The sequence below is a fragment of the Chelonia mydas genome, chromosome 5 (genome assembly GCF_015237465.2).
Source record: "Chelonia mydas isolate rCheMyd1 chromosome 5, rCheMyd1.pri.v2, whole genome shotgun sequence".
NCBI lineage: Eukaryota > Metazoa > Chordata > Testudines > Cheloniidae > Chelonia > Chelonia mydas.
Genome location: NC_051245.2, coordinates 92786024 through 92805847, shown reverse-complemented (window position 1 = coordinate 92805847; position 19824 = coordinate 92786024). Strand labels below are relative to the sequence as shown.

The 19824-nt window shown below is 40.1% G+C and overlaps 1 protein-coding gene across 3 annotated transcripts in view; it reads left to right on the top strand.

Annotated features, from left to right (window-relative positions):
• VPS13A (vacuolar protein sorting 13 homolog A) overlaps positions 1 to 15029 on the top strand; it is a 265264-nt gene extending 250235 nt beyond the window's left edge. For 2 of the 3 annotated variants that reach the window (XM_027827923.3, XM_043547506.1), the window contains 4 exons: positions 1424 to 1509; positions 2755 to 2878; positions 4536 to 4610; positions 10631 to 15029. In XM_027827923.3, coding sequence (XP_027683724.2) covers positions 1424 to 1509; positions 2755 to 2878; positions 4536 to 4610; positions 10631 to 10681 — 336 coding nt within the window. In that variant the 3' untranslated portion in view covers positions 10682 to 15029. Of the gene's footprint in view, positions 1 to 1423; positions 1510 to 2754; positions 2879 to 3708; positions 3897 to 4535; positions 4611 to 10630 lie in introns of those variants that run through there. The other variant, XM_043547507.1, reaches the window with a different exon arrangement.
• The last annotated feature ends 4795 nt before the right edge of the window (positions 15030 to 19824 follow it).

Genomic DNA, 19824 nt, shown 5'->3' with positions numbered 1-19824 from the left:
ACAAATTTCTTAGGCTAAGCAGAATACTTTTGGAACATCGTCACTGCAAGCAAAGGAGCTGTGCCAGAGTTGAAGCTGAAGGAGAAACCTGTTTTACATTTTTATATAGTTGTTCATTCCTCTGAAATTCAGGCTTCCAGAAGCTGCCAAGTAGTACTAAGTTTACAGAGCCTTAGCATTTAAAACTGTAGAGTCTGATATCATGGATTCGCCATTTTAAATACAATTCCCTCATGAACAGTGAGAAGATTCAGCTACTTTATTCACAAACTACTGTACATGATTAAACTCGATAAGTTTATGGTATGATGGGATAACATGGTTTTGGTAATTAAATATTATTGGTAAATGGGCCCAATGGCCTGTGATGGGATATTAGATGGGGTGGGATCTGAGTTACCCAGGAAAGAATTTTCTGTAGTATCTGGCTGATGAATGTTGCCCATATGCTCAGGGTATAGCTGATCGCCATATTTGGGGTCGGGAAGGAATTTTCCTCCAGGGCAGATTGAAAGAGGCCCTGTAGGTTTTTCGCCTTCCTCTGTAGCATGGGGCACGGGTCACTTGCTGGAGGAATCTCTGCTCCTTGAAGTCTTTAAACTACGATTTGAGGACTTCAATAGCACAGATAGAGGTGTGAGGTTTTTTGCAGGAGTGGTGGGTGAAATTCTGTGGCCTGCGTTGTGCAGGAGGTCAGACTAGATGATTATAATGGTCCCTTCTGACCTAAATATCTATGAATCTATGAAATGAGTACGTATGTATGTTATGGAAAATGCACAGAGAATGCAGAAGCATGCTGCCCATCGTGTGATTTCCAGTACCAAAGAAGTGTCCTGAAGTTAATCTGATCCTATGTCTGGAATTCTTGTATGGAGTTGAATTCAGTTCTGTTACCAGTGATAGTGATTCTAATGTGTTCATGGTAATCAGGTTGATTCTAATTTAAAGAGTCCAAGAGTCATACCATAGTTATGTTGGGAATCCATTTATTTTTTCATATACATTTTAATTATATTGCAGTGCACTGTAAGTATGGGAAAATTTGAGTTCAAAATTCTTCTGTATAGCTCTTTTGGAATCACGACCTTGATGATGCAGCCAGCTTTGGACAGGGCTGATCCCAATGGATCATTTATTTGTCCATCTGTATTAACAGAAATCAATTTCACATACAGTTGTCTAAAGCTCTTGTGTCTAAAGATCATATCTTCATGGCAAATGCAAAATGTCACAAAAATTTTGGTTGTGTTCTGATTTTTTTTTGGGTAGGTAGCTCTTTATTGGATGGAAGGTACAATGTTGTGTTCAGTTATAGTAAGCTGTTTTTATTCAGATTAGAAATTGAGATATAAGCAAGAAATAAATAAATGAATTAATGTATTTTATGGGATGCTATAACACTTTTCTCTTTTTCTTCTAGAAAATTGAAAATGGAAGATTTGCACAACTCAAATACATTACACATGCCATGGTCAATAATACAGATTTGTTAATGATAACAAAAAGGTAGAGGCTTTTCTCTTTGAATAGTAAATAGTTTAAAATGTACCACCAAAGTGTTGGAGTGATAATTATTTTAGATAAACAACTATTTTTTATCGTTTTGTTAAGTAGCTGTTTACACATGTGGATATATGGAGATATACATTATACATATATGTTCACACGTGTGGATATATGGAGACTTTGTGTGTTTTATATTTATATATATATATATAAATAAAACACACACAAAATCTCCATATATCCACATGTGTGAACATATATGTATAGAAAATGTATATATGTATGTACATATATGTATGTACGTATATGTGTATATATATATAAAATGGAGGGGAAAGTGCATCTGGCATCCTGTTATCTATGACTCTTTCATTGCCAGTTTGGCAAAGAATATATTATGCTATGCCTCACGTGTGTAGCTTCTATAATCCAAGGATGACTAACTTGCTTTCATGTTTTCTCTAACTGAGACAGATAAACTGAATATTTAGTCAGGATGAAGTCAGTGGGATTCTATATGGACTCAGGGATCCACCTGTGTAAAGCACATTGCAGGACTGGAATCTAAGTAAAGATACTCAGTAATAAAGGAATGGAATTTCCTCTAAGACTCAAACATATTTAATAGTGGAACATAAATCAATTTTTCTGTCTGGGGACTATTTTTCCTCTGAGAACATCAGGTTAGAAATAGAGTAGCTGCTTTGGCTTGAAAGAAAGATGCTGATAGATGCTATTGTAAATAAACACAGGAACCTGCAGAATGTAGGCGTTGTCTACACTGGGATATCCAGGAAAATTAATCCGAATTAACTAAAGGTCTGAATTTGCAGTGCATTAGTTAAACCACATTAAACCCCTATGTGGATGCTATTGGTCAGAATTAAAGTAACCTTAATTTGTTTTACCTTAATTCACCTCCAAAGTAAATTATGCTAAACCGAATTAAGACCATTTTAATTTTGAATAACAGTATCCAGAAAGGGGTTTAATGTAATTTAACTAATGCACTTTAAAAGTTAATTTGGATTAACTTTCCTGAGTGTCCGTATGTGTCTTTTCAAAAGTTGTGCTATGTGGTTGTTGCATGTAGCTTGTGGGATACTATCTGAAATAATAAGACAACTTCACTGTACCTAACATTTAGTTCCTAATTTCTTTGGTGAGGGGAGGGGAAGTATTTCATACCATGTTTTATTTTCTGCTTTCATTTTTGAACTGTTTATTATATTTTACTCTTTCTAGTGGTATTTTGTTTGTGACAAAAGGAACATTTGGACAGCTGACATGTGAGTGGCAGTACACTTACGATGAGTTTACCAAAGAGCCATTCATTGTTGCTGGAAGAAGATTACGCATTGAAGCCAAGGTAGGGTAGATGCCTGGCTAGTAGTAGAATGAAATGTGAAAGTACCACTTAATTTTTTTTCTTTTGACACATTTACAGGAGGCAGCTCAGACTTGTCTGTGAGGGCTTGATCATATCCCAAACTAACTTTCCTCTAGCAAGTGGATCAGAATGACAACTCAACTTTCCCAATTTAATTTTTCAGTTCCTGGTTTTTAAAGTCAATTTTGGGTGTTAACAAGGGGAGTTTCCTTCTCCCCATTCACCTTTTTTTAACCTTCCACCCAGACACTTTTCTTCTCTGGGGAAAATGTTTATTAAAATAAATAAATAAACATACATTTTCCCAGGTAGGATTGAACCCTAAACAGATCACCTGCAGATCTCTTTTTCTGTATTTGCTGCCCTAGCTCTCAGTGCAGTAGAACCAGCCATATCTGTCAAGATACCCTCTCAAGAATTACAGATGCACAGTCAGCCAGAGGAAAGAGATTTTTAGAGGCTTAGGATATGTCTACACTGCAAATATGAGCTCAGGGTTACAGAGACTCAAGGCAGCTGACCACATCTGTTTTCCTGGAGTTGATTGAAGATTCTTGGGTTAGAGAGGACAAAGAAAGAGTATGGTAGTATAGGATACTTTTGGTGGACTCCCAGGGCCGGAGTCACAGGTGGGTGGGAGGCTGTATCTACACTGTAAAGCAATAGGTCCTGGCTTGACTCTGGCTCAAACCCTCCACCACTGCAGGGTTCTAGAACCCGAGGTCTGAGTCCGAGTCTCAGAGATCTGTGTGTAGACAGAAGGGGGTTTTGGGCTCAAGCCTGAATCTAAGCTTCATCTTATATTGCAGTGTAGACATACTCGTAGAGTCTTCAGAGCTTCTTGGGGGTCCTACATCCCCCTTCTACACACGCTAACACTCCTCTGGAGACACTAGTAAGAGAGGGTCTCTACTCTTCAACTCCTGGGACACAACAGGAAGCGCTGTCTTCCCAGATCAGGGTTTTATCTGGGTAAGTCCAAATACCCTCCCTAAAGCCCCTGGCACAAGAGTTACTTGGCAAAGGGTCTGGTATCCTCTTTCTTAGAGGAGTGAAATTTGGGAGAAGATTTGGACTCAGGAAAACCTTTTTTATTCAGCTGAGTGTCTGACAATAAGGGTAATGTAATGTCCTCTCCATGGACTATGCTCCTAAAGGGAGTGTAATGTCCTCTCCATGGACTATGCTCCTAAAGGGAGCAGCAACCAGGAAGAGGGATTGATCTTAAAATGGAATTCACTAACGAAGTGATTCTGTACATGAAAAATTGTGTACATACATGAGAGAACTGTCAAGAAACAGTTAAATTTAGCTGCAGTACACATAGGTTCTCGCGTAGTTTACTTCAGACCATTATTACACAGAAAATTTAGCACATCACATTTTGCTTTTATTAACCCGCTTTTCCCAGGTAGACTAGATTATTTTATAGATATAAATGTTTAAAGTGATCTACAGTGTATTAAACAGAGTGATATGTTGTAAAGTAAGATTTTTGATTAAAAATCAGTTCATTATGTAGACTGCACTTTGAAGGTCACTTTTGTAGAGCAAATCAGAGTATAAAAGCATTATACATTCATTAACTTTAGAAAAATTGAGGTCATATCTTAACTTAAAATTGCTTGTTTTGTAGGAACGAGTTAAGTCCGTATTTCATGCCAAAGAGTTTGGAAAAATAATTAATTTTAGGACTCCAGAAGACGCCAAGGTAAATACCAGCCACTGCTATTTAAATTATAGTAATACAGTACTATACTTTTGTTAAAAAGCCAGACTTCATGGGAGCATTGACATGGTAAGGATGAAAGTGTTTATTGAGGGGAACTACCCTGAGGACTGCATGTTCAGCTTCTATGTTTTCTCAGGGCAGATGATTAAATAAGTGCTGTTATTCATTTTGGAGAGTAAACTTATTTTGTGAAAAGTAAGTTGGTTTTCCACTTATAAATACATCCTACAAATAATATTTAGCATTCGTATAACACATATCAAAGTCTTTTGCAAATATTAACTTATCAGTCGTGACATTCCTCCAGTTATAATTAATATTCTGAAATGTGAAATTTTCTTAAATAGTTGAAGTCTTAGTGGGCAGGGGTAGAAAATTTGTAGGGTTGTTTTTTTAATTGTTTTTTTAAAATGTATTGTGCAATGAATTACAGTATTTCAGCACATAAAATAAAAAGCTCCTCTACAGATCATTACACACGATTACTTATAGTAGTTTTTACAGTAAACTTCTTTGGGGATCACATTTGCAATGAAACTCCTTTATTTGGGCACAATTCAATAATTCTACATGGCCACTAAACAAACAGAAACCAACAATAAACTAGTGAGTATTTAGTTTTCAAAAATGCACAGATCTAATGCAAAATATCTCCTTGCTTAGGCCCATGTAAGACTTTATTTTATGTAAGACTGTTGATTTGACTCTGTGAGTGGTAAGCAACGAGTAATATAGCAGAGCCACTTAAAATACTGGGTTTCAGTGTATTAGTCTTTCAATGATAGAAATCAAAATGCAGTGTAGCTTTGGTGAAAAGTGAAACTTAGACTGGAGGATTCATCCTGGTTCCTAGAGGGCATTTATTTGCATCACAGAACCATTCTCCTAGTTTGGTTTAAATAGCAATATTTGTTCAAGACACACGTGGAAGAGAAGGTTTGCAGGTCAGATTTGAAATACTGGTAAGATTAATCTTTTAGTGCTTCTTTGTATTCATACTTATGAGATAGGGTGCTTCTAGTGTCGAGCTGTAAAAAAAGCCATGTTCATTGAGTGCATGAGTGATCTCACATAAGCTTTTTGTCGTCACTATGTGTGTTTGCCTTAATTCTTCGCTCCCAACACAGACAGTGAACAGAACTCACTTTCATATCCCTAGGCTAGGTCTTCTCTCAGTTTAGCTTATTATTTTTCTTGTCGTTAGTTTGTGTAGAGTATAGAGTGTTTCTCAAATGCATCCACCAGGGACTTTTCTTGTGGCGACAGCCTCCTGGAAGGTGATTGCGGGGGGGTAAAGCAGCGCTCTCTCCCCCAAGGCCACCAGCAGGGGTCACGCCTTGCCCCTCTGCAGGGACACAAATGCTGGAGTTGATGCTGGAGTTGAAGCTCCAGGTGCGGGGCTTAGGTCTCCAACTCTGCCCCAGAGTCCACCCCGAAGTGCTCCGCTCCCCATACTAGAAGGGAGAGATGCTTGGGGTTCTAGGCTCAGTTGACTTCTCAATTCCTACAGCCTCCAAGGTGCTAGGGACTGACCCTCTGTGCTGAGGTGCTCTTACACAGGGCTCAAGATACATTGTGCTGCTCCAGCCTCAGCTTCACCATCTGTCTTAGGCCCAAGACCAGATCTTAGGTCTTGTATTGGGAATAATCCCTTATTTGGCACCACCAGCACTGGCTAAATCAAAAGCAACACCACAGACGGAACAGCACTGCTAAGTAAGTCCTCAGTGGCCTTCACAAAACATAGAAAGCGGCCATTTCTGTGTGTACTCCTCATTTGGCACCAATGCCCTCAGAACCAACTTCAGAACTATCCTCTGGTGCCGATGCCTCTGCCTTGGCATCACAAGTCAGGGCAGATATCTGTTAGGGTAAAACAAAGGAGAAGAGGGAACATCTCCTCACAAGAGAGGTAAAAACAACAGAAAAAGGAAATGCCAGCCCTCTTCTTCCTTGTACGCTCTAACCCAGGAGGGCCTCTGAACACAGAAATGGCACCATGGTCACCTTTTCTCCCCACTCCTCCAGAGCCACACATCGTGGCAACAACCAACTTGGACTTCTCACCAGTTCAGATCCTGATAACACCTTTGAAGTCTCCATACCTGCCTGGGATCCACCACTGAAGCTACTCACTATCCCACCTCATGCATTTCTGCTGCTTGGCTCTGTGCCTGCACCAACTTCTCCAAATTTCACCTGAAACCGCTTCAGGGTATCTTTGACCCCATTAAAAGATGAGTCTATAGGGTTTCTGGCTCTGCCTTGAGACCCTGGTCATCTTCTCATCTCAGATCCAGACATCATGGAAAGGGAAGGGCCCTCTTTAGCTCCTCATGTTACCCTAAATATAGAACTCCATGAAAGCCCTCTGGAGACTACAAGGCCAGCTCCAGTGTACCCTCCCAAGCACCTGTACCTCACCCAACACCAATGCAGCCTTCCTTGCTGTCACATACTTGCACCAGATCCCTCAGTTCCATAAGATCTCCCTATATTTGATGAGACTTCTTCATGAGAACCATAAAAGTTCCCTTTGGAGGAACAGACAGATGGTACCTGATCAGAAGATCGGGTGGCTTCATCAATTTAACCTCCTGACAGAGACAGTTTCAGGAATGATTGAGGAGAATGGCAAATACTCTTCTGCTGGAAACTATGTCAGATCCCCTGCTTTTGATACATAATTCTTCAGTGATGAGGCCCTTGAGAACATCCAAGAGCCACTAAGGCTGCTGCCCACACCCTGAAATTTACACGTGTCTTTTCCTTGAGTTAGATGAGGTCTTCCTACCTAGCATTCTGTCTCCAAGACAGGCTCCCTCACAACACCAAGGGATGCAGTCCCAGAGACAATATCAGCCATTTCCTAACTGACTTCTGCAGTATAGGAGCAGTATTCCTCAATGCATGTCCTTGTAGCCCTCCACACTGGCCTTTAACAGCAGTTTTGATAGTGTGGGTTGAAAGCTGCACATGAAGTCACATAGACTTAAACAAGAATAGAGTTGGCCAGGAGTTTTCCAAAGAAATATTTTTTCATCAGAAAATGTTGATTGATTTAATATAAAATTTAAAGAGGATTTTAACAGATCTCTCTCTTCATTTGAAAACCATTTTTGGAAACAAGTTTGTCATCAGAACGTCCCATTTTGACATTTTTATAAAAAATTCTCATTTTTTTATTCAAAAGGTCTTATTTTGAAATTTTAGTTAACGTGCACTGAAAAATTACAAAAATCTAAATGAAACATTTCAAAATTATTTAAACATTTTGGTCTGATCTGAATTTTTTTTTTTAATTATTGGTTTATGAAAATTTGAGATTGTGACTTTTCATACTGTTCTGGAATGGGGAAAAAATGTGACATCTCAACTTTGCAGGATGGTAAAACTGCCCAATTTTACATATGAACATTCAAGTTCAAGATGCTCACTCTAGGTGACATTATTCCTCCCTGATCACTTTGAGCAGAATAAACATACTAATAGCCCTAGGGTGGCCTCCTCAGCCCTGATCTCCTACAGCTGCCTTTGTTTCCAGAGCAGCTGTCTCAAAAGTAAGGGAGGATTCTTCACCACAACTCAGAGACACTCCACCTTCCACTGTGGAGGACAATCTGCTGTCTAATGTGTTACATCTTACTTGGGAAACCAGTACTATCTGCTTTAAAGACCCACTTCATGAAAGCCACCACACCATCAGTTTCTTAGGCAAGTTCCCCTAAGATAGATATACAAAGCAGAAACTTGGAGGTCAGTGCAGACTTGTACCCGACACTACTCACTAGATTTAGTATCACACTCTGATGCCCAGTTTGGGATATGAGGCAGTGCCACAGTTCATATTTATCTTAGAAATCCTTGCTTACTATCCTCCAAGAGAGGCACTGCTTGTAAACTCCCAAAAGTGGGAGTACACAGAATCCCTTTAAGAAAGAGAAGTTACTTGCCAGTAACTGTTCTTCTTTGGGAGTTGCCTTTGTGTATTCATGTTACCACAGCACCACCACCCCCACTACCTCTACGTTACAGTTCTATATAACATTAGGACTCTGTGGTTAGGGAGAAGAAACTGAGTGGGGGGTGGGGGTGTGTGTGTGTGTGTGTGCGCGCGCACGCATTCCCCTATATACAGTAGGGGAGAGACATCACTTTCACACAAGATTTCTTATGTGTTTCCCCAGTAGACACTGCAGCTCTGTGCTAGGGCATCAGATTCCACAAGTATGTATGCACAGAGGCAGTTCCCAAAGAACAAGTTACTGGTAAATAACCTCTTTCACACACACAGTTAAATTAACCAGAATTTTGTTTGTTAATTTCTTTTCTAATATCCTACATTAGAGCTATTTCTCAATACTTGCCATCCTAAAATTAAGTAAAACCGGCTAGCTCTTCCTAGCCCATCAGTCTGACCACGTCACCTATTGACTTTAATCTCACTTTTCATCTTCTCTATTGCATTAAATTTAAAATACTTAGTCTCACCTTTAAGGGCCTACATCATGGTAATAACTAGGTCTTAGATAGTACTTTTCATCAGTGGATCTGAAAGCACTTTACAAAAAAGGCCAGTAAGGCACGACTGTTGCTGGAATGCTGTGTCCACAATTCATGAAGGCTGTTGAAAAATTAGAGAGTGTTCAGAGAAGAGCCATGAGAAATGATTAAAGGATTAGAAAACTTTCCTTATAGTGATAAACCTTAGGAGCTCAATCTATTTAAGTAAAAAGTTGGTTAAGTTACCTACATGGGGAACAAATATTTAACAAATGGGTTCTTCATAACATAGAACTGTGTAACACAGTCCAGGGGCTGGAAGTTGAAGCTAGCCAAATTCAGACTGGAAAAAAGATGTACATTTTTAACAGTGAGAGTAGTTAACCTTTGGAACCAGTTACCCAGGGTCATGGTGGATTCTCCGTCAGTGATAATTTTTAAATCAAGACTGGATGTTTTTCTAAAATGTAGGCTCTAGGAATTATTTTGGGGAAGGTCTATGGTCTATGTCATACGAAAAGTCAGACTAGATTATCACAATGATGCCTTATGGCCTCTGAATTTGATTGTCCACAATTTACAGATGGGGAAACTGAGGCACAGAGCAGCACATAACTCCAGTCCTATTTATTTATCAAACCTGGCCTCTTATCAGCCTTGATACACTGTTGGTTTCTTTCTTCCAGGAGACTTTCATCTCCTTTTTTTCATACTCATCATGATACAGGGAATGCCTTTCCCACTCCGATCTGCCATGCCAATATCCTCTTATTTAAATCCCTTCTGAAAACTAATTTCTCTGTACTGTGTTCATTGACTTACTAGTATATTTATTTTCCTAATTTTAAATACATAGTTAAAAAAAACCTTAACAGAACCAACAACATGTTTGTGCCTAAACTGACTTACCATATGATCATATTGCAGCAAGATTCAGTTTTGCTGGTTCCACCCTCTGCCAACTCTTTGTCATCCTCATTCTTTTTGTCACCTCTAAAATTTAATTATAATTGTTTGGTGGCAGGAACCATGTCATTCTCTGTTCTGTGACTTGCCTAGAATGCTTGGATAATATAAATGAATAATAATGTCTTTCCAGGATATGTGCAACACACTGATGATTATTACTTTTCTAAAATATTATTGTTAATATATGGCATCTGGACACAGAAGCCAAAAACTGGACTGTCCAAGGTAAAAACCAGACAGGTGACAACCCTAACTGCAGATTAAGAAATTGGAATCTTGGCCTAGCCAGATGTCTTAGCAGTAGTCCCATATGTTCTCATGTGGGAGATTGAAATTTGAACTTCAGAAGACAGGATTAAGACAGGAAAGACAGAGAAATACTATTGTAGATTTTGAACTTTGCATAATGTTAAGATTTGATTAGGACCAGGTATTAAGTGGTGACATGTCTGGCCATCCTAGCCAAATTTTCTTCTGCACGGCATAGTTTTTACTAAGGGAACTTTTTTTTTCCTTAACTCCCACAGTGGATCCTTTCTAAACTGGAAGAAGTGAGAGAAAGTCATCCAATGTCGTAATCACTGGAGAAGCTCCAAGACACAGAGAACATGGAATGCACAGTTCTGGCTATTGCATTTTAATTGCTGTTTAACATGTGAAACTGCTTGATTATCAGCCCCCCACCCCCAAAAAAGAAAAAAAGAGGAGAGTTTGTAATAGCTTCGTTCTGCCTGTATGATATATAATCATAGTCAAATTTTAATTGAGTAATCAGTCAGTCAGGTAAAATAGTCTGGTGATTAAAAAAAAAAAAATTCTACCAATTTTTGGCTTGCTGGGTTTTTTACTTATGAAATTACAGACACCTAAATCTAGATACCTGATTCCTTACAAATACAGTATAAACATGAAGTTGTCTTATGTCTGATTCTTTCACATCTGCTACAGAAACTGAGATTGAGAATAATCTGTGTGATTTTAGATGGAGCACATCTTGAGGTGGTTATCAAATACTCAAACTCTAAGTTCTCCCATCAGTTTTTACATAGATGTCAGTCACTATGTTATATTGAAATTCAAATGAACTTAGACTTCTCCTACAGCTTGAAGAAAATTCAGAATGACTGCTGACCAGAAATGTCTAACTTAGATATTTAATTTTAGAAGGGCTTTTTATTGATAAATATAATGGAATTGTTTCCTTTATTTTTTATATAAATGAACAGTTCATGATAAATTTAAAATACAGTAATATCACTTTTAGTGTAAACTCTTTTATATGCCACTCAGATTTAGCAAAAGCTTCATGACACACATACTGGTATTCATAAAAAAAGAACAGGTCAGTTTACCAAAGGAAGTGATAATCTGGGGAGAGGAGAAACAGATAAATCTTTGGAATAATGCTGTGAGTAGTCAGACCTTATTTTAACTATGTGAGGGGAGTTGGAAAACTTGCATAATGAAGCATATCCTGAGGTTTTAAGAGTACTGCTTAATACAGTAGTATTCCTCGGGTTACATAGTATTGCATGCAAAGCAAACTAATAAATTCTATAAGACTGCTGAACTAATCAAATTTTATATAAAAATCATGTTCATATTAAAATAATTTAACAAAAGTAATATTGGCTTCATTCACATTTGCCTTTACTCACCTAATGAAACGATTTTAAAAAAAAGTTTAATATCCAGTTGGAATAAATGTAAGTGGCAGCTGGACTTCAGTAAAGAAACGCCTGCTGTGATGTCATATTGGTTGTTTTTTTTTCAATTTGCTGTTATGATGTGTGGATAGTAATATATGAGGATGACTTGAAAAATAAAATCTATAGATTAGTGGACATAAAAGGTGAAGGGGAACTGCACAGTGGTATATGAACATATTGTCTACTCCAGATTTTGAAGACTATGGAAGGTCTGATGCATGTAGTATCTGCTGCCAAGATGTAATTTCCAAACCACTGTTTGGAATATGCATAGTTAGGGAATTTAATCCTCCTGAAATTGCTGGTGCTGTCTGAGCTATCCAAAATGTTGCTTTGTTGTAAAAGCTAAAGTAAATGGCTTGCCAAACTACAATTCATTTCATTTATACCAAGTCTTTCCTGCTGTGTTGTTTAACCTTTCAGCTGGTTACAAAATATATTGTAATATTATTGTAATTTCCCCCAGAACATTTTATTCTTTGCTATATTGAATGTAAATTGAATCAAAAGAATATAAACAAGTTCCAAACTATGACAATGATTGCTTGTTACTCCTCTCAGGTATACCCTTCATAGTAGAGAAAACATGAAACATGCACCAAGAGTATTTATTCAAGTTACATTCACACCAAAACAATAGTGAATATATTGCCTTGTTTGATTGTTGGTAATGTCTTAGGTGAATACCAGATAATACAAACTTTCTCAATCCCTGCTTTTTACCACTACTACTTCTAAACTTATACAATACAACTGGATCAAGAGCCTTATCATGATCCTCTCTTGAATACCATCTTACTCTTTCTTCCTATGTTTGCTACAAATCCGCTCCTCGAATTTCTGCTTTTGGCCTCTCTCACAACTCATGCCTTCTTTGTACATACTCATTTGTATAGCCTTTTTGTTCTCTTATTTTGAAATCATTCCTCTCTGTTTGGAGCTTTCTTTTGTTTGATGGGTTTGATTATCACCAACTTTTGTTTTCCTGATGTACTCTGCCAATAAAATAATTTTGTGCAAATCCTGTCTTCATCCTGATCACCTAATAAGTTCCTAGAGTACTTCAAAATTTTCTCTATTTCCGATGCCCAATTCTTAAACTAGATCTTCAAAGACTATGTATAGCTGTGCTCAAGCTCCTGTTTAAATGGATTGTAGTTTTTTCTATTCTTTATGCCAGCGGTGGCCAACCTGTGGCTCTTCAGAAGTTAATATGCAGCTCCTTGTATAGGCACCGACTACAGGTGCCAACTTTCCAATGTGCAGGGGAGTGCTCACTGCTCAACCCCTGGCTCTGCCACAGGCCCTGCCCCCGCTGCACCCCTTCCTGCCCCCTCCACTCCCCCCCCAGAGCCTCCTGTACGCCACAAAACACCTGATCGGGAGGTGCGGGGAGGGAAGGGTAGGCACTGATCAGCAGGGCTGCTGGTGGGCGGGAGGCGCTGGGAGCTGCAGGGGGACTGATGGGGGGCTGCTGACGTATTACTGTGGCTCTTCGGCAATGTACATTGGTAAATTCTGGCTCCTTCTCAGGCTCAGGTTGGCCACACCTATTCTATGCTATATTTCTCTAAATTATAAACTTTTTAATATTATAAACCATCAAAGATCCTTACTCAGAGAGCTTAAAAGAACCTGGAAAGAGTCTCAATTCCATAATATTCCAGAACTTTTGAAAAAGACACTTGTAGACTTCCCCCTGCTTTCCCAGTTTCCAGGATCCTATCTTGCCCTGATTTTCTCAGGCTCCTCTCTTGACCAACAGGCTGCATATTCCCCCATATCATCCTTCCTTCTAGACTCCTATTACTGCACCTTGCTACCAGTCTTGACTGCATTGCTACACTTCAGCCATTCTGTATTCAGTGGAAAAGAATATATTAATTTTATTAACAAATTATATTAAATTTAAGACATATTTTAATGTCTGCCTTTTCATTTTGTCTATTGTAGTGTTAAAATAGTAGTTAAGTATACTATAAACATTTATTGAAGCACATTATCTTCCCTGTATGAACATAAAGTTTCTTCTTTTGAGAAAATAGCTAGTTTGATGTCTCAGAAAAACCGTTTTATGTTTTTTAACTTGATTAAAAATAGTAGTATTAGTAATAATCATTGACAAACCAAAACGTGGAATTAAGAGCAGCAAATTCGATAGGTTTTTTTTAAAAATAGTAATATTGTGTCCAAATGACTAAGCCCTATAAAAAGTGGGGTACTGTAGTCATAAAATATGCAAGAGACATTACTGAAATATATTCATAAGTCAAAAGATCTAAGATCCGTTCTACACAACTATGGAATTGCATACAATTAAGGGCTCTATAAAGTCTTTTCCAGGCCTTAAGGTTAAAAAATATATATATAAATGTTAATATAGCTCGGAATGTTTTCCTCATAAGTTATATAGTTTAACTATTTCCATTTTCACTAGTCTTGTGGATTTTGTTACCATGATTGAGGAGAATAGGACCACTTTGTAAGTGTTATTACCCAGAACCTTTAGGCTATATGCAACTAAAGCCAAATTATCTGTCTGGATATACAAGCACCACTCCAGTTATCTTCAAAGAGAGTTGTTTGCACCTGAGAGTGGTATGCAGCCCTGAGTTTTAAGTTTTCCTTGATAAAAAGTTGAAATTTATAACTGGATTTTTTTATTAAAACTGCAGAGTGTATACAATATGCATGCATGATACATAGTCTCTCTCCCTCTAAATGAATCAGGAATCAGATGTAAGATTTAAAAGTTGCCATAAGTCCTGGAAAAAGAATTTTTTTAAATTCCTTTCCTTGTTTTCTAATATTTTTATAAAAATAACAGTAGTAGTTTATGCTTCTTTGTAACCTTTCATAAAAAACATACGTATATTAGTTAGTGCTGGTTAGCAGTTCAAAAATTTCTATTTCTACATCTGAGCAGTACTTTTCAGTTCTATCTGGTCTTTGTTTCTCTTAGCCCATGTGTCTATGAAAATAGTAAATTAAGTGTTACAGTCTGGTCCATCCAAGGTCTTGAGCTTGAACTGTAAACATGCAGTTTTCCTAAGAAATTAGTCTGCTAATGTTAAATGATGATTTTTATAAATACAATGTTCACATATCTTTATATGATTGCTAAATCTTGTATAGTTTGCAATCTGACAATATAATCACACAATGCAAATATTTATGCCTGCTATAAATACATTTATTAAAAATTTTAACTTTAAAACCTGTATGTTTGTTTCTTTGTATGGTGTTAGTTTAGAGGAAACAGTAGTATATTCCTTTTAAACAGCATGGAATGTTTCTCCTCTTTCTTGTTGCTTTGCATTTGAGCTCCAGAAAATGATGATTATTTTTTCATTAATTATTGATTTATATCTAATGATACCACCATCTCACAAAGAGGCGAAAGTGAGTCTACGTTACTCTGATAGCCAATCACTTGCCCAGAGTTCGGAATCATCTCGTGGACCGTTTTAGCAGATATTTTTTCCTGAATCATGAGTGGTCCCTGAAGGCAAATGTCCTCCAGGTCATCTTCACAACTTGGAGCATCCTGACAATTGACCTGTTTGCTACAAGGGACAACAGGAAATGTCTGTTCTGCCCTCAGAGGCTTAGTCTAGGCTCCCTGTCATGCTTTTCACCTCAGCTGCAAGTCACCTCCACTGTACGCCTTTCCCCTGATGCCAGTCATCCCTCTGGTCATCCTCAAGCTCAAGGCAGATTGGGCCGAGCTCATTCTCATTTTCCCAGTGTGGCCAAAACAGTGCTTTTTCTCCAACCTTCTCACGCTGTCAATTCAGCCTCCCATCCCAACTTACTCATTCAGAACCAAGGCCACACCTTGCATCCTGCACTCAGCTCCCTGCATCTTATGGTGTGGCTACTGCATGGTTGGACAAGGAGGGAAGAGTAGTGTTTGGTGGCTATCCCATGAGTCTTCCTTAACAGTGGGGGGAACCCGCTCAGTCTAGCCTATTGAGTGAATTGGAAACTATTTTCAGTGTGGTTATTAGTCCACTGAATCCAACCGCCGCTGGCCTCTATCCAGGACATTTTAGAGTACTTGCTGCACCTTCAGTTGTTGGGGCTTGCATTTAGTTCATTTAAAGTGTATCTGGCAGAAATATCTGCATTTAATCCCCCCATTCGGGGGGATCTGTCTTCTCCAATGCCATGGGAGCAAGATTCTTAACAGGACTCCTTCATCTATATCCTCTGCTCTGAGAGCCAGTTCCTCTGTCAGGCCTTAATGGGACATATGTTCGAGCCTCTTGTCCCTTTCCACTTTTGTGTCAGAAAACTGCATTTCTGGTAGTGATAACATCCTCAAGGAGAGTGTGATAGTTGCACACTCTGATGGCAGAGCCTCCTTATATGCAATTCTCTAAAGAAAAGGTGACTAGACAAAAAAAATGGATGTGGTCATAGAGTGGTTTCTCAGTTTCATTTAAACCAGGTGTTATATTTACCTTTGTTCTTTCCTAAGTCTCATTCATCTCCTGAGGAGCAGCGTCTCCACATGTTAGATGTCAGGCAATGTCTGACCTTTTATCTGGACAGGGCTGAACCTTTTCATGTTTTGCTTCATTCATTTGTTATATGCAGATCATATAAAGCAGGGGTTGGCAAACTTTTTGGCCTGAGGGCCACATCTGGATATGGAAATTGTATGGCAGGCCATGAATGCTCATGAAATTGGGGGCTGGGGTGGGGGTGAGGGCTCTAGCTCAGGGTGCAGGCTCTGGGGTGGGGCTGGGGATGAAGGGTTGGGGGTGCAGGAGGGTGCTCTGGACTGGGACCAAGGGGTTTGAGGGTGGGAGGGGGATCAGGGCTGGGGCAGGTGGTTGGGATGCATGTGGGGGTCAAGGGTGCAGACTCTGGGCAGCGCTTACCTCAAGCAGCTTCCAGAAGCAGCAGCCTGTCCTCCCTCCGGCTCCTATGCAGAGGCGTGGCCAGGCAGCTCTGCACGCTGCCCCATCTGTAGGCACTGCAGCTCCCATTGGTCAGGGTTCCCTGCCAATGGGAGCTGCGGGGGTGGCGCTTGGGGCGGGTGCAGCTTGCAAAGCCCCCTGGCTGTCCCTACACGTAGGAGCCAGAGGGGGGACATGCCACTGCTTCCAGGAGCCGTGCGGAGTGGGGCAAGCCCCTGACCCCGCTCCTCGGCTGGAGTGTCGGAGCAGGAAAAGCCCTGCACCCTGCTCCCCAGCGGGAGCTCAAGGGCTGATTAAAATGTCTGGAGGGCCGGATGCAGCCCTCGGGCCATAGTTTGCCCACCCTTGGTATAAAGGGTCAAGCACTCTTCTCAGAGACTATCTCTAAATGGATAACATACTGCATCAAGACTACATATGAAACAGCTTTGGCTAAGCCCTGTCGGTGGGTGTGAGCTCATTCTACAAGGGCACAATCAAAGTCCCCAGTGCACTCTATCTCCGATCTGGACTTTTACCAGGAGGGAGATAGAGGAAGAGTGTAGAGACCGGTGGCACAATTCAGACCACCCCTTGATGCGCTTGCAGTCAGCGTGTTCCCAAACCCCACCTCAGGAATTTTTCAACTACCTTCCACATGGATGGAAACGTAACGTCTCATCTACTAAAGTTCAGGCAGCCCAGAGGTCCCTGGATTCGACTCCTCCAGATTTCCTGACATTACAGACAGTGATGCCTGAAGTATTGTACAAGGGGAGGATGAGGAGGTAACTTTCCTTTTTAAACAAGAGCAGATGGACACAGATTATGAACCAGATGAATATGTGGGGGTGTCTTCAGCCTCCTCTCCTTCTGAGGATGCTGCACAGTTCCATTCTATGGTATATCACATGGTGTCTACCTTGAACCTACCTGTGGTGTCTGTGGAAAAGACTTCCCGCCTTATTCAATACCCAAAATCTTTGGTGCCACAGCTAAGAGTAGCCTCTTTCTACCCATGTTCGATGGGTTGTTACAGCTGGCTCAATCTGTGTGGTCCACTTCTCTATCTTGTCAACTGGTCTCCAAAAAAAGGCAGACAAATTATTACCAGATACCTTCTGAAGGTTTTTCTTATTTTTATACCCACCCTGTGCCTGACTCATTGGTGGTGACTGCTGCCAGCAGCGGGATGAGATCTGGGCAGAGAACCTATGGTCCATTACCAATCCATTTATGGGAAAGGACTTTTTATTTTTACAAGAGTTGCCTGATGACAGAAGACGATTGGCTGATGCCTCTTTGATCTTCTACTAAGTGTAGCTAAACATTCCCTTAAGGCCTCCTGTCATGCTTCAGACACTGCTACAAGAGCATTTGTGCCTGCCATGACGATTAAGAGGCATGCATGGCTCCATTCCTCATCTCTAGCTACAGACACTATAGGACACTTATAAACACTTAAGCTAGCGGTTCTCCCTTTTGAGAAGGGAAGGTCGTGTTAGCACAAAGATGGAAAAACTGAAGGACATGAGATTAAAGGCTCATTCTCTGGCTCTAGCTCCATCTGCTAGGATGCCATCACCCTCTGCTCCTGCTTCCTGGTATTCGAGGCAGTCCGACCCACAGTCTTTGGCATCGTATTCTTCAATGGATCAAGATGTCATCAATATCAGCAGGTTGCAACCTCCCAGCATCAATATAGAAAATGGCCTTTCATGCTAAGGTCTAAACCTAAACAACCCACTTGCTCACCAGTGTCCACATCATGAATCCTCAAACTCCAGTTTTGACGAAATGATCAAGAGTCAAGAATCAGCCAGACAAGACCTTTTTTTTTTTGGAAACAGATTAGCGCACTATATCAGACCAATGGGTTCTACAGATTGTGGAAAGAGTCTGTGCCATACAATTCAAAAGATTGCCTCCTACCAATACCCTCTACACTTCCCCTTTCAGTGACCCCTCTTATGAAGCAAATCTGACCACAGAAATGGAAAAATTGCTTCTAATGGAGGTTCCTGAATACCTGAGGGTCTGGGGTTTTTATTCCCACTATTTTCTGGTGCAGAAGCAGGATGGTGGGTTTTGGCCAATACTAGACTTAAAGGCTTGAACAAGTTCATTCAGATGTTTCGGCTCCATATATTGACTCTGGCCACCATAATCCCTTTGCTTTTGTTCATGGAGTTGTTCATGACTCTTGATCTATAGGATGCATATTTTCATACTTGAGTTAACTGAAATCATAGCAAGTACCTTTGATTCGTGGTGGCTGGATACCACTTTCGGTACATGGTGCTCCCATTTGGCCTCTCAACAGCATCCGGAGTTTGTACAAAATGTCACTCTGTAGTAGCAGCTCACCTGAGGAATGAGGGTATTTTTTTTTTACCCCTGTTTAGATGCCTGGCTACTGAAGGCTGTGTGTGTGAGAACCGGCTAAACCATATCTTCACAACCAGTCTCTTCAACCTTGAGCTCTCTCTCAACCACCCAAAGTTAATCCTTTGCCCTTCACAAAGGATTCCCTTTAGAGACTCCATACTGGATTCAGTGGAGGGGGAGCGCTTTCGGCCCAAAGAGAGACTTATCAAAATGAAAGACTGTTAAAGACTCAATGATGTCCCACCCAAAGACTAAAAATCTCTTGGGTCCTATGGCACCCACTACCTGTGTGACTCCATTTCTTATCTGAGAATGTGCAGCATTGGATGTCGCAGGTCTACAGATCAAGTCATAACCATCTTCACTTGTTGAACATCATAGTTTCTCTAGACTGGTGGTTAGTCAGAACGACTGTGCTCGGGGTATACAATTCAATCCCCTAGGTCCAGCCCTGACAGTGACTTCAGATGTAAATAATAATTGGAGGGTGTAGGGGCATCTGAATAATTTAACAGTTTGTGAACACTGGTCTTATCAGGAGAGAACCCTGCACATCAGTGTATTGTAATTAAGAGCTCTTCATCTGGTTCCTAGGTGGTTCTGCGGGGGGAGGATTGTGCAGGTGATGATGGCCAATACATCGGCAATGTATTACATCAGTGTGCGGGGGACGGGGCATACTCTACAGTCCTGTGTGCAGAGGCAGTAAGTCTATGG